At 50.4% G+C, this 22,880-nt stretch overlaps 1 protein-coding gene across 5 annotated transcripts in view; it reads right to left on the reverse strand.

The window, feature by feature from the left end:
- PIAS2 (protein inhibitor of activated STAT 2) overlaps positions 1 to 22,880 on the reverse strand; it is a 940,364-nt gene that overhangs the window by 142,823 nt on the left and 774,661 nt on the right. For all 5 annotated transcript variants that reach the window (XM_069626926.1, XM_069626927.1, XM_069626930.1 and 2 more), the window contains one exon: positions 21,621 to 21,760. In XM_069626926.1, coding sequence (XP_069483027.1) covers positions 21,621 to 21,760 — 140 coding nt within the window. The remainder of the gene's footprint in view (positions 1 to 21,620; positions 21,761 to 22,880) is intronic.

Consider the following 22,880-nt stretch of genomic DNA (forward strand, 5'->3'; position numbering starts at 1 on the left):
AAATCTGCCACACAGCCGCAGAAACCCAGAACCGCCAAACAGAGCGCCCACGGCCCTGGTAATAACCGGAGCCGTATCCCCAAGCAGAAGTAGGTAACGGGAACGGCGGGAAGACGGGTGGGATCAGGGATAGTTTCCAAACAGTATCAAACAAGAGTACATCAAGAGTAATCTCCATCACAGTGGTGAGAAAGAAAGCCATAACAAGCAAGAGGTTCTCAGTAATCTCCTTCATCACAGTAGTGACTGTCAGGGCTGGTAGGTGGAATAGGCCTGTAGTGGTTCATAGGGTTGGAGGCTGTTTCTTTAAGAATAAATATTGTAGGTTTCCCAAGTTAAGATGGAGGAATGCTGGGCTTATCTGATTGGCTGGGAGGACAACGGCCTGGGTACTTGGCTGGTGTGCAGGGTTTTATAACTGCCTTTCATCCCTAGAAACTCGGAGACAGGTTGTGTGTTATAGTAATCCTTAATTTTAGGCCCAATCCAGAGTTCAGGAACTTCTCCACAGAAGTAAAGAAGACTTCAGCAGCAGAGATAATCACTATCTTGAATAACATCAGGTGGGAGGGTTTCAATTTGAAATTTAATGTTAGAAATCTGAAGAACAGAGTTTAATTATACTTTCAGTAAATCCATGAAGGAAAGACCACTATAATTGTTCAGAACATTTATGGAGCAAGTGAAGTAAATGTAATTGCTGAATTGAAGAACTGTAACCTTCTTAGCTGCTCTTAAAAGGAAACATTTGGAGTCAGAGCTAAGAGTCATGAGAACGCTATTTAAAAGGCTTCTGCAAGTGTGTGCAGTACAACACGTAGAAAGACTGCTGAAACAGTAGGGAGAGGCAAGGTTGATGAGATATTTTAAGAGTGTGCCGAGTGTGAGACAGCATACAGTGTGAAGCAAGCATTGTGTTTAGGGAGAGCATGCTCCTATTCTTCAGTACAGCTACTCCCGGTGCGAGGCTGCTAATCTTTTGTGCGACGTGTTTGTACAACCAAGCGCGGGTAACATTACATTACAGGCGTCATCCGTATAGCGGTTTTTTCGGGCGCATTGTTTTAATCTTGCTCGCGGCATCATAGAGCACTGCCTGCGGCATCACAGAGCATGTGGCTTTGTTGTGATTCAGAGAGCGGAGAGCTTTTTAGGCAAGAAGCACCAGCAACGCGTGTGTAACAAAGTTAACCTAAAAGACATTCTACTCCTCGCGTACCTCTGACATCACAACAGCAACGTTTATTTCCAAAGGAAACCGCAGCGAGCTTCATTCTTTTCCTGACTCTCGCGAAGGAAACTTTCGTGAGAGAAAATTCATGGATGCAGAAAGTGGCCTGCGTTTTTCATCGGAAGAACGCACTGTTTATAGTTCTTAGTTTAGTTTTCAGTTCTTTAAAAGACCAGAACCATAATGAGCAGAACAATATCTATCTAGTCATTGGAAGTAACTGAAAAATACATTATTTTCAGTCGCTAGCTCAAATGCAAATACTTGGAGACAAAAACTCTCAGTCATTTTAATGCAAGTTGCTTTAAGGCTAGATACTCTACCACTAAGTGCCTGCAAAAAGAAAAAATACATTTTGGAAAATTATCATTGCAGGTGCCAGAAGCGTTGCTTACTTTTAGTTTAAAGGCAACAGAGGAATCAGTACTACTTCTTATGGGCAGAGACAGAAGGAGCTGGGGGTGATGACTCAGTAGAGAGAAAGGAAAAGACTAAAAATAGAACTCTAGGATCCTGGAACCATTTAAAGCTGAGTACTCCTGAGTAAATTATTTAGAGCATATTCTATGTGTCAATACCACACCTCTAAACCTATAGCAGAGGTAAGGCAGGTAACAGATTAACAGTTATTGTTGTTCTCATGTTGCACTTTCTCCACACAGGGTAGTTGTAACCAGATTTGTTCGTTTTTCCACAGATACCAGTGACGGCCCAGAAGGTTGAAAGTCAGCTGTTTCTCATTTATTATTTTCTCCACTACCCCTTTCCCTTTCTTGCAGTTCTTAACTAGCTGTAACTATTGGGTTGAGTAGAGAACTACTTGTGAGGGGCTGTGGGATCAGCATCAGCTCCTCCGGATTTCAGCGCGCCAGTCCTGACAGTGGCACAGAAGGGGAGGGAATCAGAAGCAATCTTTGTTGTCACAGTGGTGACAAAGAAAGTTATAACAAGCAAGACTGCATCAGGAGTAGTCCCCTTCATCTCAGACTCAGAAACCATCTCCTTTGTTACAGTAGTGAAACTCACAGAGAATTGGTGGAAGCTAGATTGCCTCAAGAAGAATTAGAGCCTACCAAAAAGGGGAATACAAGCTGGACATTTACATTGAGAAGTTTGTGGGAAGAACTGAAAAGACCTTGCGAGGATTAAAGAAGGAATCACCAAAATTCAGTTTGAAGACCTCTTCCATGTTGATCATGAGAAGGGAGTCATTGTCTTGGTCTTAAGAAATTGGTAAATCAGACCCTAAAGCAAGAGACCGTTTTTTTTTCTTTTTTTTTTTTAAACATCTTTTATTGGCATTTCATAAACAGGTTACGGTGTAAAAAATATCAGTCGGTTTCAGCCACATTTCCCCCATATTTCAACAGTTCAATATTTCATTAGGTGCATGGTGTCCCAATTCTTTTAGCCTTCTGCCTGTGTTCCATCAGAGCATTGCCCCACCTTAGGCCTGAACCCCCTACACCCTCACTGGGCCTGTGGCCCGGTGCATCCACGTTCTCGTAGGCTTGGTTTATGGTAGCCTGGCCCGTACCGGCAAATTACCCATAACCGTAATCCCCCCTCCTAAGTAAGATGCGCTAATATCCGTGTCCCCAGTTGGCCTTAGCCCATGTGCCGGCATGCTTGTCTTGCCTGGAGGTGCTCGGTTTTGGCCCTTCAGTTTTTCTGTCCTATTGTATATGTTTGTCTATTAGTTTGTGGAAATGTGCTGCTTTGGCATAGCCTTGTGTCTGCCTTCTCACCATCTCCACCAGCTCCTATCTACATGTTTTTGCTAGGAGTAATATCCGCTCAGCGGTCGGGGGAGGGGCCTTTGCCTTCCAATGTATGACCAACAGTTTTCTTGCCGTGAAGAGCATTATGCCAATTAATTTGCGGGTTAGAGGGTCTGCATGCTATTCGCCGTTGTCTGCCCCCATTAGCATCCTTTCAGGAGTGAGTATGACCCTGGTCCCCTCTATGTCACCGATCTGTTCACGGCCCTCCTGCCAGTATAGAGCGATCCTGGGACAATGCTAGTGTATGTGGCCCATTGTTCCTAGGGAGTCGCATTCCCACCAGCATCTGTGTATTGAGCAATATTGAGCAATCCCCATCTGATGGAGTGACGCAGGGGTTAAGTATAGCCTTTGTTTTGTATCTCTCTGTTTTTGGAGTTTGTGGATATCTGGGGGATGGCTGCAAAGTATTCTGGGATGTCCCTAACATCGATTTGGAGGCCTAGGTCTTCCGACCAGGAGTGTGCTAATGAAAGGTTTCACCCTTGGTTTCCCAGTATCGCCATTCAGTAGAAGGTGTGCAGGTTTGGTGGTGCATCTAGATGTCTCTCCATCTCCGCCTCACATGGGGCCAGGGCTGGTGGCTGTAGGCTTTGTGCCGTGTGGAGCTGGATAGTGGTGCGATTGGTGTGGTATGTAAGCCAGTCTCCTTTGTTGAGACCCAGTTTGATATGTGCTTCTTGAAACAGTTGTATCCGTCCTTCGTCCATTATGCAAGTGTTGGACCAATCTGTGTCTTGCTTGTGGTGGATTTTATGGCTGTGTCCATAGGATAGAACCGCCTGATGATAGACCAAGGTGGTGAATGTCTGGTTTGAATCATTGTGCTGCCCTGAGCTTGCGCCATTGGGTAACCGTGGGCCCAAGTATTGGGTGTTTCTTGAGATGTGTGGGGAGCTTGCCTGGGGGGATGGCCATAACCTCGATTGGGTCTCGTGGTTTCATTAGCTCAACCTCCATGTGCCTCCAACTGGAGTCGCCAGCAGAGTCTAGCCACTGTTTGACCCAGCAAATCTGTGCAGCTTGATAGTAGGTCTTTAGGGAGGGTGCTGCCAAGCTGCCGTTTGCTTTGGTGGCTTATAGGACTGGGAGGCGGATTCTCGCCTTCTTTCCTCTCCATATGAATTTAGCTATTGCCCGGTTTAGCTCTTTTATTGAGGCAGGGGGCGGGCACGCAAGGTTCATTGCGGCTATCTATGTGAGCTTGGGGAAAGAATTAATTTTCATGGCGTTTATTCTGCCCGTCAGGGAAAAGGGCTAGAGTGTCCCATCTCTTGAGACCTTGGCATATACCTATTATTTTCTTGGGATAGTTGAGGTCACTGATGTTGTCTAGGGAAGCACTAATATTAATGCCGAGGTATTTGATGTGGTGCAGTTGCAGGGAGAACGGGGCAACTACCCCAGGTCCCAAGGTATGTCTGGGCGCAGTGGCATGACTTCGGATTTGCTCTAGTTGATTATGTATCCCGCCATTGGTCCCACTTCCAGGAGGAGGGAGCAAATGTAAGTAAGGGATGTGGGGCCTTTGCTTATGTATAGCAGCATATCGTCTTCATAGAGATAGGCAGTGTTCCTCCCCTTCCTGTTTGATGCTTGACCATCCCTTATCTGCCCAGAGATTGATAGCTATGTGTTCGACAGCTTGTATAAAAGTGGTGATAGCGGGCAGCACTGGCGCGTTCCGGATTGTAGCGCAAAGGCGGGGGACGTAGTTCCATTGGTCACAACTGCTGCCGTGGGGCCCGTGTAAAGCAGCTTGATGAGTTGGGCCAGGTGCGGGGGAAGCCGTAACGCAGTAGTACTTGAAAGATGAACTCCCATTGTACTTTGTCAAATGCTTTTTCGGCATCGAAGGCTGTGACCAAGTCCTCCGGATCTCGCTCTACCGCTGTTAGGTGGAGTAATCTTCTGACGTTTTCGCTGGAGTGCCTCTTGCGTATGAATCCTGTCTGGTCTTTATGGACGATGTGAGGGAGGCTGTTTTCTATGCGTTTAGCTAGGCATTTAACCAATATCTTGGCATCTGTGTTTATGAGCCATATGGGCCTATAGGAACCGCACAATTCGGGATCTCTCCCCTCATTGTGGAAGACCACTATATTAGCAGCGAGCATGGATTGGGGAAGGCAGCCAGTACTGGTTGCCTCGTTGATAACTTTCTAACCTGGATGCAATCTCCCCACATAACTCTTTATAAAAGTCTATAGGGATCCCGTCAGGCCCAGCCGCTTTGCCCGTGAAAAGCGCAGTTATTGCGTTATTTATTTCTTCAGTTGAGATGCATGCTTCTAGCGCGGGAATGTGGTCAGATGAGATTTTTCGGATCTGTACGGAATCAAGAAAGCAGTCTACGTCTTGGGTTTGCGGCTCTGTATAATTCTTTATAAAATTCTGCAAACCGTGCGTTTATTGGGGTGTCTCCTGTGAGCCGATTTCCCTCTTTGTCCCAAACCGTAGTTATGGTTTGTGCAGCATGGCGCTGCTTCAGGGCTAGGGCCATCATTCTATAGGGCTTATCGCTTTCTGAGTAGTAGGATTGGGACCATCAATCATAGGACTTTTGGGCTTTGCTGGCGGCGAGCCCCACCCCCCCGATTTCTGCAAGGAGCTTGTTCAGCTTGGGTTTGAGGCGTTTGCCAAGAGAGCGCTTGTGTTTCCTCTCTGTTTTTTCCAGTCCTGCAGTAAGGCAGGTTATTTCCTCCCCCCCAGGACTTGCGTTTGTGGGCCCAATGTGATATGAAATGGCCCCATATGTATGCCTTGAAAGCATCCCAGCACTTGTGGGTTGTGTATCCCTGGACCAGGTTGGATTCCCAGAACTGTTCAGAGTCTGTTTCGAGGTGTTCTAGTAGATCTGGGTATTGGAGCATGGGTAAGTTCAGTCTCCATGGGGCTTGGTGAAGTGGGGTCTCTGGGAGGGATATGCGCAGGAGAACTGGGGCGGGGTCTGACAGGACGGTCGGTAGAATGGTGCATTCGGATACTAAGTGATTGGTGCCAGCAGGGGGCAGCCAGTAATCAAGGCAGGAGTAACTGTCATGGGGGTGAGAGTAGTATGTTAAGTCCTGGCACAAAGGCTGAAACACGTGTTTGGGGTTGCTGTCGGTACTCTTGTTCAGAGAGGAATTGCCATAGCATTTCGGTGCTGGACTGCCCATGTGGGCGGGACAAAGACTGATAAAGGTACAGTGAGCAAAAAGCAGATGGCTGCGAACTCTCAATGTGGTTAACAACCACTGAACAGGTTATCATGCCTTGTTCCTCCGAGAGAGGGGCGCCTGCTACGTTTGTTTAATTCTTTGAAGGAACTTGGGGTTGGTCACCCTAGGTTACCTGGGGGCAACCAGACGTGGACTCCCTGCTCACTGTGCTTAGAGAGGCTCAGCTTCACCTCACTGATGATGCCCAACAAGGCTGAAACACATGTATGGGGTTGCTGTTGGTACTCTTGTTCAGAGAGGAATTGCCATAGCATTTCGGTGCTGGACTGCCCATGTGGGCGGGACAAAGACTGATATGCAAATAGATATTTCCCATCTGTGAAAGGTACAGTGAGCTAAAAGCAGATGGCTGCGAACTCTCAATGTGGTTAACAACCACTGAACAGGTTATCATGCCTTGTTCTTCGGAGAGAGGGGCGCCTGCTACCTTTGTTTAATTAGGTCCTGGCTTTGGCTGTGACAGGCCCTCCAGATATGGACTAAGCGGAGGCTTTCCATTAAGGCCTAGAGGGCTGCTCATTTCTTCGTTGTGGTGGGATTCCCGTGGGCCGCGCCTTGACGGTATTGTGAGGGGTCTAGGGTGACATTGAAGTCGCCTCCAATGATTGTGAGGGTGCCCATATGTTGCACGCATGTTGCGAACATCTCAGTGAAAAACTATGGGGTATCTGAGGTGGGGCCGTATACGTTTAGGAGAGTGATGTGGTGTTGGTGCAAGATCCCCTGCGCCAGGAAGTATCTACCTTCTTTGTCCATTATTGTGTTTTGTACCTGGAAGGGGATTTGTTTGTTGAGGATGGAGATCGCCCTTTTCCCGTGATGGGGAGAGTGGAATGCCGAGCCAACCCACCCCTGCTGAAGTTTCCCCTGACTCTGTGGCGTTCAGATGTGTTTCTTGGAGGAAAACTACATCCCCCTTGGAGGTCCCGCATGTTAGTGACCATTCTCCTGTGCTTGATGGGGTTGCTCAGGCCTTGGATGTTTAATGTTATAAAGGTGACGCCTAGGGCCATGGTCTATGCAAAGGGTTTACTGCGTATGCACTGCTGGTTAGTCGAAGGTGATTTTGTGCTGATGGGCCATCTTTACGATTGTAGGGGTGTTGGTGTGGCTTCACCTGTAGTAACTTGGTATAACCAACAAACTTGAAACAAACATTGGGTGGGCGTAACCCATAGCCCTGCCCCGATACCGGGTATTATTACCCTTACACGAGGCGTTGGGGGAACCTCACCGGGGGAGGCCCTCCTACTCTCATGTTGCACCCAGCTGCAAGTGCTTATCCCTGCTATTTGTTGCTGTCGGGGTGGCAGCATGCCACTGCCGTCCGGGGTCTGCTTTTGCAGTGTCTCGGTCTGGTCGTTTGAGTTTCTATTGAAGATGTACATAGTGCGGCCGATGCAAGGATCCAGAGGTAATCCACAAATCGTTACTTGTGGGTCGCGCCTGCCTGGGCCCGGTTGGTCCTATGGAGTTGGGTGTCTCGGTCGTTGAGTGGTTCGTCGGTCTCATCTCTTTGGCCCCCATCCCTCGGTTTCCGGCTATTCTTTTGCCACTTGCCGTTTCCCTGTGCTCCATCGGGGTTGGGGGGAGATCGATTGGCCAAGCCCTGGGTCGCGTGCAGCGGCTGGTTGAGGTCCAAGGTGATTATGTCAAGTTGCCGGAGAAAGCGCCATGCCGTCTCTGGGTCCTCGAAGGACTGCCATTGTCTGTCGATGTGCACACACCATGTTGCGGGGAATTTGAGTTAGTGGAGGTAGTCCGTAGCCTTCATGGTCTCAAATATCAAGTTGAATTTTTTGGGTCTCCTCGATACCTCCAGCGAGTAATCGTTAAAGAGTTGGATGTTTGCTGTTCCTACTCTGATCGGTGCCGCTGCTATGTAGGCTTTGAGAATCGCCATTTTGTGCTGGAAGTTGTGCAGTCGCCGCATAGTTATGGCCCTGGGTCTCTGCTCAGTTGATGGTTTCGGGAATGGGGCCCTGTGCACCCGTTCTATGGTGAGTCCCCAGGAGTTCTCCATTTTGAGTGTCTCGGAGGAGGTCATACATGTAGTTGTCCAGATTCTCTCCCTCCACGTTCTCTGGCAGGCCCAACACTTGCAGGTTGTTACACCTGGAACGATTTTCCTGGTTGTCGAGTTTTTCGTCCAGTCTTTGAACCTCTGATGACTCTGTCCAGTTCATTGCCTGTAGTAGATTGATTGTCTTCCACCACACTAATCCGTTGTTCATTGTCTGTGATACGTTCAGCTTGTGCGGTTAGGCGGGCTTGTACATCTTGCAAATCACGCTTTATGTCTTGCACCGTGGTATGCGTTTCCTGGGTGCGCTGGCCAATGATTCGCATTCCTGCAATTATAGTTTGGAGTTGTGCTTGCACGTCCATTTCAGTCTTATTTCTGCTGGATCTCCTTGGCAGGCTGGGTGAGGCGGGGATTGTTGGTTTCCCTGGTTGTGAGGTGTGACTTTCCCTTTGCATGCCCCTGTGGGCTCCGGTCCTAGGCAGGAGGTTGGCAGGGTTTAACCTCACGGGTTCTGGTGTTGCCTCGTCTTGTTCTGCCCTGATCCTGTTTACTTTCAGATGAAGGTCTTCTTTTTGGTGAGTATCGGAGCTCTCTGTCTGCTTCGTGTGCTTCCCGGCCCTCGGTGGTTGTAGGGTACTGCCGCCTTAGGTTGCGTCTTGGAGCGGTTTTAATCATGGGTTTGCCTCCCTCGGTTCACCTTCGTTGCCCACGGGGGCGGCCCAAGCATGTCGAGGCGGATTGCGTGTGTATGCTGGTCAGTTGCTTAGTTGGTGCTTCCTTTCTTTTCTTATGGACCCCCTTTTCCTCCAAACATTAATATGTGCCGCTGGAGAGGTCTGTGTTCCACTAGTTGATGCAGAGGAAGGTAGTTTCGGGCTTTTGTTCCGCCTTCTCCCCGGTCTGCGACCGTCTGGCCCAGATGCTTCAGTGTTTCCTTGCTTAGGCCTGACTACTTGTTTTCAGGCTGTGTATGGCCTGTGGCAGTGTCGTCTGGGAGTGATGTCCGGGCTGTGTTTGTTTGGACTGGTGACTGGTGAGGTGGTTCAAGGGTTGGTGCAGCTTTTGTGGCCAGTGGCCTCTGGTGGGGAGGTAGACCCTGGCAGCCCCCGGGGACGCCTGTTTGGCCAGGGGTCCGCCGTGTCACCTCTTTGGTTGTCCGGACTGTTTGGGGGCCTACAGGGCTTGGTGTGCTAGGGGTGGGGGGCGGACCGCCCCTCAGTCACGGGTGCCTGGTGGGCGGTGTTCGTTTGGAGTGGTAGCTGATGAGGTGGATCTGGATCAAGGGGGAGTAGGTGAGGTCTGTGACCCTGGTGGCTCCCGGAGGCCGGGGTCCTCTGTGTCACCTCTTCAAATTGTCCGGGGCTATTTGGAGGCCCGCAGGGCTTGTGTTGCTCGGGAGGGGTGGCGGGCCACCCCTCGGTTGCGAATGACTGGAAGGCGCGCTGCTTCAGGCTATGGGGCCTCTGGGATGGCGTCTAATGGTGCGCCTGGTGCAGTTCTGGGGGAGGTGAGCAGGCGGCGCGAGAATGCCTAACTTTCGCCACAGGGGGAGGAGGGTCCTGGGGAGCGATCGTGGTTCTGTCGCTTCTGTCCCACACCGGCCCCCCTTCCCTCGCTTGTGCCCGCTTACTTGGTGCTGAGGGTCAGCTGGGTGGCAGTCTTGTTGTGCGGGCTGTCGTCCCTCCACTGGTCTGGCTGGCAGCTCTCTTGATGGGGGCCTTGCTCTGTCTCCGGCACGGTCTGACCGTTGTACCTGCAGGCCGAAATTGGCAGGTTTTGTCGGCGCTGCAGGTCTGGGGGTAACGGTTGCCTGGTATCCCTGCTTTCCGTGGCCTGCAGGGCTTGTGTTGCTTGGGGGGGTGAAATCGGGCCACCCCTCGGTGGTGAGTGTCTGGGGGGCACGCTCTTGTAGGCTGTGAGGCCTCTGAGATGGCGTCTATTGGTTTACTTGGTGCCTAGGGTTAGCTGGGTGCAAGTCTTGCTCTGCGGGCTTCCGTCCCTCCGCAGGTCTGACTGGCAGCTGTTTTGGAGAGACTCGGGCAGTGAAGTTGTCCGTCCAGGAGGTGCTGCGCCCCCGCCTCCGCTTGGGGGGAGGGTTTCTGATTCTGCTGACGGTCGCCTCTTCCCCACACCGATGTGTTCTTCTTGTTGGGAAGCATCGTCCATGCCCTGGCGTACTCTCTGCTGCTTAGCAGGGGCAGGTGGGGGCCTTGATCAGTCTCCGGCCTGGTCTGCGAGTGCAGCCTCCCTCGGGGTTCAACGCCGGCGGTCCCCCTGACAGTTGTACAGGCTGGCTGGCTTTTGGCGGCGCCGCTGGTCTGGGAATAACGGCTGCCTGGTATCTCTGCTTTCCGTGGCCCAAATTACCTGCGCTTGGTGTCCTATGGATCCTGGACTGGTTCTTTTCAGTTATCTGGCATATTTGTGGACTTAATGTTCCTATTTAGTGCATCTTTGATTGGTTCCGTCTCCGTTTGGCAGGAGCTCGGCTAGCCTGCGGCCATCTTGCGCTGCGCCGCCTAGCGGATCCGCAAGAGACAGCTGGGTTGTGGCATGGAAACCCCTCTAGACATAAGGAAAGATAGGTTTGTCTTTTGGTATGACTAAGTCTATAGCCCAAATCATGACACCCACTAGCGAGATTCCTTACTCTGCCTCACCACCCCCCGCCCCTCGAGCCTGTAATGAATATTCTGTGTAATCTCTATGATTGCCCTATTTCCTAGCACAGGCCCTATGTACTTCCCCAAGAGTGTGAGTCTCTTGCAACAGGAGTACCATAGGAGAGTGGCGCTCAATGTATGGCAGCAATTTACTAGCTCCAACCGGGTTATTCAGACCTCGAACATTCCACATAAGAAATACAATTGCCTCACCAATGATTTCCGACTTCAAACAAAACACAGATGGTCACTTGCCTGACCCGGCTTTCAACCTATATAATGACTGTGCACATTTCGTGAATCAACATTTCTGCCAACATTTTAAGAAAACATTTCAACAAGCAAATCCCCCTGCCCACACCATCCACCCCAACTTGACAGTGACAATCCCAAAAACCCAAAACATGAAATTTCAGTGTGATAGATGTTTCAATACAGCAACGCACCTTAATATGTGCTTCAAAGAAATGCACCCGACCACCATGTTGCATGCAGAGCTTAGTGGAAAATAGCATAGCATGGCATATGAGACACTAGGTGCTCGCAGTAGGAGCTTGATATGGTTGAAGGTCTTGCAGACTGCTTGAACCCCTGCTGAGAAATGTGGATAAACCGACACTCTGCTGGCTTCGAATTTCAGTGTTCCAGTTCAGTAGTCTTTCAATAAGGACTAAAGTAGTCTGGGCCTGGGACCTGTCTGGGCCTGGGACTGCACTACATCCAACCCTCTCTCCTTAAATAACGCCCTGCTACAGTCCTTCGGTCTTATAGCTCTAACTCTCTGCAGATCAGACACTTTTCTAAGCAGATATTTGGGGGTTAGATCTCTCTCTTCCACAGGAGCCTCACTCTGGAAGGGCCTCCCTGCCCCTCTCAGGCGTGAACCAGATCTCCTGAAGTTCCAGAAGCTCCCCAAGACCCTCCTTTTCTCTTCTTCCTTCCCTCGCCCCCTCTTCCCATTTAATGCCCCCTCTCCCGCTTTGACTGGCTGCCTGGTCCCTTCTGAGTCCTACAGGGCACCAGGCCCACCTTCGCCCTCTCTATCCTTGCTCCCCCATCTCCCTGACCCCTCACCCCCTCTAAACCTGCACTTGCCCTTGCCCTTCCAGGCCCGCTTCCCTTGCCCAGCCTGGCAGGGTGTGCCTCCCTTCTCAGCCTGGTCCACATCGTACTTAGCATGTGGTCCTCACCCCATGCCTCCCTTGCATCACCTGGTACTTGCCCATCTGGCCTCCCCTTAGCACTTTCCTAGCCCCAGTGGCCCTCCTCTTCCCCTCCTCCTCGCCCCTGCACTGTTTGCCTCTGCCGCTCCTCCCTCCCACCATAGCCTTATCCCTGCCCCCCTCAAGCACAACTCTACTTCCCCCTGCACTTCTCGTTACTGCACTTGCACAATCCGAATGACATTGACTAGTAGGACCGTTATTTTTATTTTTCTCCCCTGCCCCCCCAGCCCACATTTTTTGTCTTGTGGTGCCTTAAAACACGATTTGGTGTACAGGCGCTTTATAAATATCCAATAAATAAATAAAAATAAATAATTGTGTGGGGCAGTGTCCCCGGTTTAGGATCGGGCATTTGTGCTCGATGGGCTCTCTCAATTAGGCATTGTGGGGAGAACTGAGCATCACCAATTATTGACCTCAATAACTCCTTCACAAACTGCTCCATAGGACATTTAGAGGCATTCTTGGGTACTCAATACAGATGTTATATTCCGTAGAGACCTCGAGTCAAGGTTGTCACATTTCAGTCGAATCACCTTCAGCTCCCTCTCAAGCACCCCAATATCGGTATCATGAAGTTCCATGTCGTCTTCCAGGCTGCAGATTCTTGTTTCCAATTGTGTAATGCGTCCGCTTTTTAAAAAAAAAAAATTTAATCAAGCTTAGACTGCAAGGAGATAACATTAGCCAATATGTCATCCAATTTGGAATGTACAGCCAGAAACCCACTTTGCATTGCCGCCATGATTGGATCCAGCTGACTAGTGGCCATTGTGGTACTTCCCGCGCTGCTGCATGCCGACTATCTCAGGAGGAACTTTTTGTGGGTGTGCTAGTGTAGGAGTCCATGGGGCCACGCTTCTTTTCAGCACCCTTCATCATAGCACTGAATAGTATCGCCAGAATGAAGGACATCCACCTCTAGCATAGCATAAAGGTACCTAACAGACAGTAAGCCTCTACCCACAGTGTGTGAGAACTTAAGGAAACCTAGTCGGTGTCACTGGGGGCTCATCACAGATCTTGGATATCTCAGCTGCCAGCAAATATCAAGTGGGTGAAAGGAAAGATGTGATCCCCTGATGCTAGTGATATCGTCTATATTGCCTGGATGCCCGCTCCACCAAGGATTCCTGTCCCTGGTCTCGTCACCACCTTTGGTTTGGGCTCTTGCCTGTCTGCTTTCTCCTGCTTTCAGTTTGCCCTGGCTTTGGTGTAAAGCTTTGCAAGGTTACCCGAGTTTGAAACTTGCAGGCTTTGGAATCTCTCTCTAGAGTGAATCTTGAGTCACGTAGTGCTGGGCCTTCCCCAGCTGACATGTGTGGGTTTTTCTCTCTCCATCTCATTCTCTTTGGTCTCCTACTGGAGTTACGTTTGTCCAGCTCTCCATGGATTGGATCTTGGGTTTTAAAGTAACATGTCCTTTTTCCCCTCAGATAACAATATTCATTATCAATCTCTTTGTCCCAATAGTGATAAGTTCCTGGTATTACGGCTTTTTCATCCCAGTCTTGGTATTTCCCAGGATGTAGGCCATGGTATGTACCACCTGAGGCACTTCTCAATGGGGACGGGAGTCCTTGTCCCCTAAGGGGGTAGTCTCTCCGGGTGAGGTATAACTTGCCTCTACCCCTAGGCAGGGCATTGTGGAGCAGGTCCACCTCCCTAGCCGGACAGGAAGGGCCTCCCCCTTAAAGGGAAAGGTCAAATTCCCTCGTTTCGTCACAATATTTAATCATTTCTCAAGGTTCTAAACTAGTAAGGAACTAACGGCTCCATCAACTCCATACCATCATACCTAGTTTGCAGGCATGCTTCCTATTTGGTTGATTTTGTTAGTCTTTGTGGACTTCTCCTTTCCCAATGGGTTGCCCTTGGGGGACTGAAGTTCTTTACTGTGACCCCTTTGCTAAGAAACCGTAGGCTCCTGCAAACTATCGACCGATAAGGAACAAGTTACTTACCTGTAACTGTTGTTCTCCAGCATGGGTCTGGCATGGATTCACATGCTCATGAATATTCCCCGTCGTCAGGCTGGGAATCCTCGGTAAAGAAAAAACCAGTATCAGTTTCGTTTCTGATCTGTCTTTCGTAGTAACAACCAATCACTGGTCTCTGCGTCATACTGACCACAGCCAATGACTGCCCTCTACCTAAGCACCGCCTCTGGCAGCCATCTTCAGATTTGGAAGCACGTGAAGTGGCAGTATGACCAAGTGAAGAGCCGCAGAGGGGTAGGCGGGAGGGTTCGCATGTGAATCCATGACAGACCCATGCTGGAGAACAACAGTTACAGGTAAGTAACTTGTTCCTTCTCCAGCATGGGGTCTGGCATGGATTCACATGCTCATGAATAAAGAATACATAGCAGTACACACATGCACAACCACGGGAGGTGGCAAAGGCTCAACATTAAGCATTACATCAAACTCAACATTAAGCATCTTACCTCCTCACCAGGCTCACCTCAGGCGAACAGGTTACGCAGCACTGCTTGGCCGACCCTGGACTCCTCCCTGGAATCCCGATCGACGCAGTAGAATTTCGTGAAGGTGTGCGTCGACCTCCACGTAGCAGCCCTGCATATGTCCAGCAGGGGCACACCAGAAAGGAACGCCATGGTAGCTGCGATCGCTCTGGTGGAATGGGCTCTCGGACGGCCAGGCAGCGGTCGGTTTGCCAACCGATGACAGTACATGATACAGCCGGAGAGCCATCTGGAAATGGAAGCCTTCGAGAGAGCCTTCCCCTGATTGACAGGTCCAAAGTTCACAAAGAGTTGTGACGTCTTCCGAAAACACTTTGTGCGGTCCACGTAGAACTTCAGCGCTCTAGCCACATCCAGCGAGTGCAAAGTCCTCTCAGCCGGCGACGAAGGCGACGGGAAGAACACAGGCAACACCAAGGGTTCGTTGAGATGGAAGTCCGACGGTACCTTGGGCATGAAGGAGGGGTGCGTCCTGAGCACTACCCTCGTGTCGTGAAAAGTCAAGTACGGGGCCTTGCAGGGTGGATCCCCTTGCGGCGCAGATGCGCCGCCACCAGTGCAAGGCACTTGGTAAATACCCTGGGTGCCGACCGTAGTCCGAAGGGGAGGGCTTTGAACTGGTAGTAATGCCCTTGGACCACAAACCTGAGGAATTTTCGGTGCCCCTTTAGGATGGGAATGTGGAAGTAGGCATCCTCCAAATCCAACGACGACAGGAAGTCTCCTTCCTCCAGCTGCCCCAGGACGTGCTGGAGGGTGACCATCCGGAACTTTTGCGCCTTGATGAACTTGTTCAGACGTCGCAGGTCTAGGATGGGGCGCCATCCTCCCGTCTTCTTCTTCACGAGGAAGTATCTCGAGTAAACTCCGGAGCCCCGAAGCCTCTTTGGGACGAGTTCGATGACGCCCTTCCTGAGCATCGCCTTTACCTCCAGGAGAAGCTGAGGGACGTGAAGCTCTTTCCTGGCCACGGGGGGGACGCGCGGGCACCTCCTTTGAAACTCGAGCGCGTGGCCCCGGGCTAAGGCGTCCAGCACCCAACGGTCGGTGGAGATGGACTCCCACACGCTGACGAAGCGGGGTGCTTCGGTGGGGGCCCGACCCCACGGCCGGTTCAATCCTGTTTCGACGAGGCTTTGCCGCCTTGACCTCCTTGGCGACGACGGCGGGGTCCGCCAGACTTGCCTCGTCCTCTGTAGGCCTCCTGAGACGACGAGCGGGCCGCTTGACGGTAGGTGGAGAAACCGCCGCCGGAACCTTTGGAGGCGCCCTTGCCTCCGCTGCTCCGAAAGGGCGTCCGTCGTTGCTGCAGAACCCCAAGGGCCCGGACCGTCTCAGTGTCCGCTTTAATGGCCTGAAGGGAATCGTCCACTGTTTTCCCAAACAGGTTGTTCCCATCGAACGGCATGTCCAGGACTCTGGTCTGTACGTCTTGACGGAAGTCCGTAGCCTTGAGCCATCCACGCCGCCTAAGACACACGCCGTTGCCCAACTGGCGAAACCCAGTGTCGGCGATGTCCGTCGCAATAGTGATGGCGTGGTCCGACGCCACCTCGCCTTCCTGTAGGATCTCCAGGGCCTCCGCCCTCTTGTCGTCCGGTAGGAAGTCCAGCAAGGGAGCCAGTTTGTACCATAGCTCCCTGTCGTAGCGGGCCACGATAGCCAAGGCGTTGGCCGCTTTAATCGTCGTCGCTGCAGACGAGATGACCCTGCGTCCCATAGCGTCCAATTTCTTTCCCTCGCCGTCCGGTGGGGAAGTCGATGTGGAGGCCGCACCCCCCCCCCCGCTTTTTTCCTGGCCGCCGTGGAGACGACAGAGTCCGGGGTAGGCTGCGCCCGGAGGCACAGGGGGGCCGTGTCCGGGACCCGGTACTTTTTCTCGTACCGGTCTCTGGCGTCGTGGAAGGGTTCTTGAGGAGGGCGGGGCCCTCATCCCAAATGTCGTCCAGTAGAGGCACCGCGAGGACCGTCTTCCTCTTGGCCTCGCGCCGTTGATAAAGGAATCCTTCCTTTTTCTTCTCCTCAGGGCAGAGTTGGAAAAGCTCGGATGCCCTGGCGATCATGGAGTGGAACGATCCAATCTCGTCGGGCGGAGAAACCCTGGTGGGAGGTGACGACGGTAGATCCTCGTCGTATACCTCGTCGTCCGTACCCATCGCTGCCGTGTCAGTCCCCGTATCATCCCCTCGGGTGGACGGGGAGGAGGACTGGACGGGGCGCGACGGCTGAAAAGGAGGTGGAGGGTGAATCCTTCTTTTCTTGGGCGGGGGAGCACCAGAAGGTCCCGGTTCAGGATCCCCCGACCGGAGAGGATCCTCCGTCGGCAACGGTAGTCTCATCCTTATCTCTGAACATGAGGACTGTATAGCCAACAAAATGGCCGCCGAGTTGTCTTGCGGCACTGGCAGAGGGGAATCCGACGGGCGATCAGGAGCCCCGTCACCACCCTCGACGATGTCGTTGTCACCTGCGTCGGAAACCATCCCGACGGGCCGGTCTTCTTCCACGCCAAGGCCGTGGCTTAAGACCTCAATCAGCTCTTCCTCTGAGGTTGAGGCCGAATCTACGACGCCCTGCCCCCCCTTTTTCTTCCCCGCCGGGGGTTTCACGGGGGTCCTATCGATGGGCACAAAAGAGGACTCCCTCCGAGGTGGCAGGGAGACTCTGAGCCCCGAGGTCGTCACCACTGGTGTAGCCTCCACAGGCTGAGCCAGGGCCGCCGCGACAGTATCGATAGAGGGCTTGGCCGGATGGATTAAGGCCTTCACCACCTTAGGTGCGCTCAGCGCCTTATCCTTGAGGGGGGGACACTGCCACGCTCCCCCTCCGATGGGGCCTTCGAGCTCGACCGGGGTCTCTCCAGGAGCTTCGCCGGGTGCTCGGCCTTCCTCTTACCCGACCCAGAGCGTTGGCTCGTGGCTGAAGGTGCCGGGGAGGGTGCGCCCTGCCTGGCACCCGTAGAGCCCGACCGTTCGGCGCTCCCGGTGCCAGCGGACTCGCGGTGCTTGGCCTTATGTTGGACCCCCGTCGCCGGGGCGTCCTCAAAGGTCTTAGAAGACCGCTCGGATTTCTTCCTCTTCTTCTCGCCTGACGGGCTCTTCCCTTCCAGCCAGTTGGCGAGACGTTGGTGGCGGTCCTTCATGGTCCATTCCGACATATTGCCGCAAAACGCACAGTCCTTCTCCACGTGCGTCTTGTCCTCATGTAAACAGTAGAGACAACAGGAGTGTTTGTCCTCCTTAAAGACGTTCTGCAGCTGGCATCCAGGGCAGATCCTGAACAGCTTTCCGGGCGTCGAGCTTCCCTTCTCCTGGGCCATGTCCGGGCCTGAGAAACTTCTGGAGTCCTCCAAAATCTCGACGAAATCTTCACCCTTGAGGGGCGCAGACGAATCCGACACGGGTCCCCGTTGATCGGATGGAGAGTCGGTGGAGCTTGAGGCTCTTTTGACCGAAAAAACGAAGTTTTTGAGAAAAAAACGTGAAAAAATAGCACTAACGCTCGAGAGCAATAGCACGAGGATCCCAACACATGAACGTGCGGTAAAAATCTGAAGATGGCTGCCAGAGGCGGTGCTTAGGTAGAGGGCAGTCATTGGCTGTGGTCAGTATGACGCAGAGACCAGTGATTGAATGTTACTACGAAAGACAGATCAGAAACGAAACTGATACTGGTTTTTTCTTTACCGAGGATTCCTAGCCTGACGACGGGGAATATTCATGAGCATGTGAATCCATGCCAGACCCCATGCTGGAGAACGGGTTTACCCCAGCATGCAAAAGTCCTAGATAAGTTGCTTACATTTCAACGACAGAACCATGTTGAGGATCACCATTTACCAGACCTTTTTCAATCTGGCTTTCGCCAAACACATGTGACATACACAGTCTTAATGGCAGTATGGAATGACATTTTAAAATGTGCTGATGAGGGCACCTGCATACTGCTTGCTATGCTGGCCCGTGCAGCGCGTTGGATACTGAAGACCATGGCATCTTACTGCTAAGGCTGTCTGTAATATCAGGTGTATCCCAGCAGGCATTGGCTTGGTTCCATTCATTCCTAACAGATTGTACCAAATAGCTTATTATTGGCGGCTGTCTTTCGGAACCTCTCCCTGTTAATTGTGACATACCCCAGGATTCCTCCTCGTTACTGCTGCTTTTTAACATTCACATCAAGACTCTGAAGTCCTTTTTTCCCTAATCATGTTCATCACAATTATTCATACGCTGACAACGCACAGATTTACTTGTGTCATGAATGCCACATATTCCTTACAAATGTTTTTGGATTGTATGAATTAAGTTAAACGGTGGATAAAAAACAGATTATTTTGTTCAGACCTAGGCATGTACTCAATGATCAATCTAGACTACCATTGCTGCCTATTCTTTTTGGACTACCAACACATTTCACTCTGAAGGTTAAGAACCTCGGCTGCTACTTGAAATCAAATCTGGGTTGTGAAGTGCATGTAAGGATGGTTAAGTGGGTCTTCTACAGACTTCATCTTTTACGATCTGTTTTGCCTTATATTCCTACAAATGATTACCCAATTCTAGTTGAGGCACTGGCTAACTCAAAGTTGGACTATGCGATTAGCTGGTATTCCAAAGCAGCAGCCGTCTTGTCTGCCGGGTACACAAAAAAGCGGTCAGAATGGTCTTTCACATAACTAAATATGCTTTGATTTCTCAGTTGCGTACATCTTTGCATCGGTTGACAGTGTAGCAAAGGATAGAATTGAAAATGTTGTGCTTAGTCTTTCAATGCCTGCATGGCCAAGCACCACCTTAACTCTCAAAATTGATTCACGAGAATCGTCCATCACATACTCTGTTCTGCAGAGCTTTGCTGGTTGTCCCAAGAGCTTGCTTTGTGTATCGTGGCGACAGGTGTTTCTCAGTCCTGTGATTTTGGATTAATCTGCATGCCACTGATGCTCTTCTTCCTTTCTGCATATTCCTTAATACCTACCTCTTCAATTGATGTTTTCTATTGGGCTCTTTTTCTACATGGTGTTAGGACACTCACCCGGGATCGGGATCGGCCGTGTCCTCGTGGGCGGGGTGATGCCTGGCGGCTGTACCCGCGGTTTCGCCTTGGTCACGGGCGAGTTGGGGTGCATGCGTGCATACGCGGAAGCGGCAGGGAACGGGCTTGTGGTCCAAGCCTCGTTCCCACGAATACCGTGATCCCGCGCATGCGCCGATTCGGATTGTGGGTCAAGCCTTGCTTCCGTGCCGAATCACTATAAAGGGGCTTCCGGATCTGAACTCGCTGCGTCTCAACGCGGTTTGGTCCTGACCTCCCACTCGCTTCTGGAAATTCTTGCGCTTCCTTGGTCTCCTCGCTTGCCTCCCTTGTTTCCTTCCAGTTTGCCCGGCCTTCCCTTACCCTGGTGGTTAGGTTCCTTGGTTGGGGGTCTGCTCTCTTGGGTTGGGTATTGTCTGGTCCTGGCCTAGTTCCTCCGGTCCCTTCATTATTCCTCCTTACCTCCCTTCCCTCTCCTGCCTGACCACCTTCCTTACCTGAATACTCCTCTGCCTTGTGCTGGGTGCCAGTGCCTCCGGTGCCTTTGTTCGGTCCTACTTGCTGTCTGCCTTTTCTGCCATACTACAGTCCCGGCTGGCTTCTCTCAACATCTTCAAGAAGGATTCTGCAGAATCACAGCAACGCACTCAAGCTCGCAGTCTTCATCTACCGGCCTTCCCTGTTCAGTGCTTGCACTGTTCTGGTGCCACGTAAATCCAGGGAAGTGTTCACCCGTGGCGTCAGGAATCAGACCCATTTTCAATCCTGCAATCAGGACGGGACCTGGGCCGGTTCCTGGCGTTACCCTCTCATCTTTCGTTCTACAAGCAACGTCCTGGCGACCCCGGCACGCAAGCCTACAGGAAACACAGGTACGCAGCGCCCTAGGGACGCACATCTTGACACATACTCCTCTACAGTTCTATGTTTCAATATTAACATCTGTGCCCAGATGCATTTTATTTGGCCCAGTTTCTCTGTGGATTACAAATACATTTCTGTGCTTCCTTAGCTGTCACCCATTAGTGCATACGTTCCATTCCTGGCACAGATAGCTCTTCGGTCCAGACTGCGGGGTGGACTGATCCTTCTCCCTAGTTTGGTGGACGATTCTGAAACCAATTTTTCTTCTTGCCTGCATTAGAAGCATGAATCACCAGACTTCCTCGTGTAGTGTTAGCACAAGAAATGCAGCATCACCCACATTGGGTCTACGCTTTCACACCAGCTTCTTTTACACTAGCTGTGGTAGTAGGTGGATTCTCTCGGAGGGCCAGAATAGGGTCATAATCAGTCATATTCAGGATTGATTCCTTTTCTATGTCTGCATTCAAAATTACAGTTAACTAATTAATGCATTTTTTTCTCAATGCACAGAACTGTTGGATCTGCCATTACTTCAGGAAAAGTATCCAACCTGATGGCATTTTGACCGTCTAGATTAAGACATTAAATGCTTTGAGGGGGCACAGTCCAGGACTGGTAGGAGGGTGACACAGAAAACCAATCAGAGAGTGCAAGTACTTCCTTATTCTTGATCCTTGGCTGAAGAGCAATTGTCTGCAAACTGTGATTAAGGATGAAGAAGCGGTCAGGTAGATCTTTTAAGTAGATGCAAGTCTAAAGGTATTTGGAGCAGCAACCCTCATGCAGAGTTCGGAAAATGTTAGGACTGTTGGATTCACCTCCTCCACTAAACGATAGACGGATACTATTCTGGTATAGAACATGGATTCTGCATATTCACTGCCATTCGGAATCCTGTATGTGCATTTTCATCACAGAAAATGAAAATTCCTCCAAAATCCAGACTATGCCCCCCAATAGCAGAGGGACAAACAGAGGATGGGGGACTAGATACAAATAAAAACAAATGTTGCAGAGTAATGAACATTCCTATAATCAAGTTCAAACATTTGAATGAAGTATCTCATTGCTTACCTGGCAAATCTGCAGGGATACTCGACATGGATGACCGATGAAAGGGAACCATGGAGTAGTCTGATAATGGTGTTGAAAGAGTAGAAGAGTCGATCGTTGTCAAGCCTGGTATTCTGGTAGTTGGCTGATATGTAAAAACCCTGTTTATTCAGCAGAAGAAGAGGTATAGAGAAGTTAATTGCATGTTAAAGAGGGGAATATTTCACTGCTTTGGCTAAAGTTTAGAACTATCCACATTCCCTATGTGAAAGCATGCAAACTAGTAAGCAACTTCATAGCACTTAATATTTTTTAAGTAAAGATTGTTTGCACATATGTGATAAGGCGCAAATAAGCAATTTAAGTGAATTCACCCACAATCTAACTAGCCTGTACTGGTGTATGGCATATGTTCCTGATACAAAATACTCAAGGTTCTCAGCATTTTGTAGCCGCATGTAATTTAAGAAAATACTTTCCTAGGAATTAATGTAGTATCAGCAAGGAACTCAAAGCGACACATACACCATTGGATCATGTTCTGTATTTAAACACGATAGTCCCCAGTAATAATTCTGATCAGTAAATGGCTCATCTATCAACTCCAGGCCCCGTGCCATTCTCCCACAAACCGCTTAAGAGCCTTTTCTTTCCAATGTGAGAATGGACAAGGTACAAAAACACAGAACTCATAAGGAAACAAAATACATTACAGGCTGTACCCAAGTTAACTGTGTATGAGCCAATGTAATCCTCTCAATGTGCGTACCTCATTCTCAGATCATCCAGTGATGATCTTCCCAACCCTGTCCACTAGGTAAGAGAAATCAATTTTGTGTGTTCTTCGCTGTCTCCATAGATTCCCTTTTCTTCACAACGGAGCATCTTTGCTTCTTTCATTTCTGTATTTGCTCTGTCTTACACCAATCTGTGGCCATAGCGTGTGGCACTTTTCAAATCAAAATGGACTTTAAAATGAGTTGCAATATAATTCAGTAACCTCTTTCTTTAGGGGCAAATGATATGCAAAGGCACACAGATCTGACTTTCAAGATTTGCTTGAGATACTGGTCAAAACCTCTTTGTTGTATCCTGCAGAGATTTGCATGCCCAAACCTATCAATATGGATGTTTTCTTACCTGGAAAAGCACTTTAAAATGTATTTCAAACGTGTTCCGTGTCATGCCAGATCAGAGTGTAAAGCCCACTTACCTGGAACTATAGTGCTCAAACACTTCCTAGCACAAGGTGTTCTCATTTTCAATATTTTCTGAAATGTA

This window comes from Ambystoma mexicanum, chromosome 6p (genome assembly GCF_040938575.1).
Source record: "Ambystoma mexicanum isolate Mex_15411 chromosome 6p, UKY_AmexF1_1, whole genome shotgun sequence".
Classification (NCBI taxonomy): Eukaryota; Metazoa; Chordata; class Amphibia; order Caudata; family Ambystomatidae; genus Ambystoma; species Ambystoma mexicanum.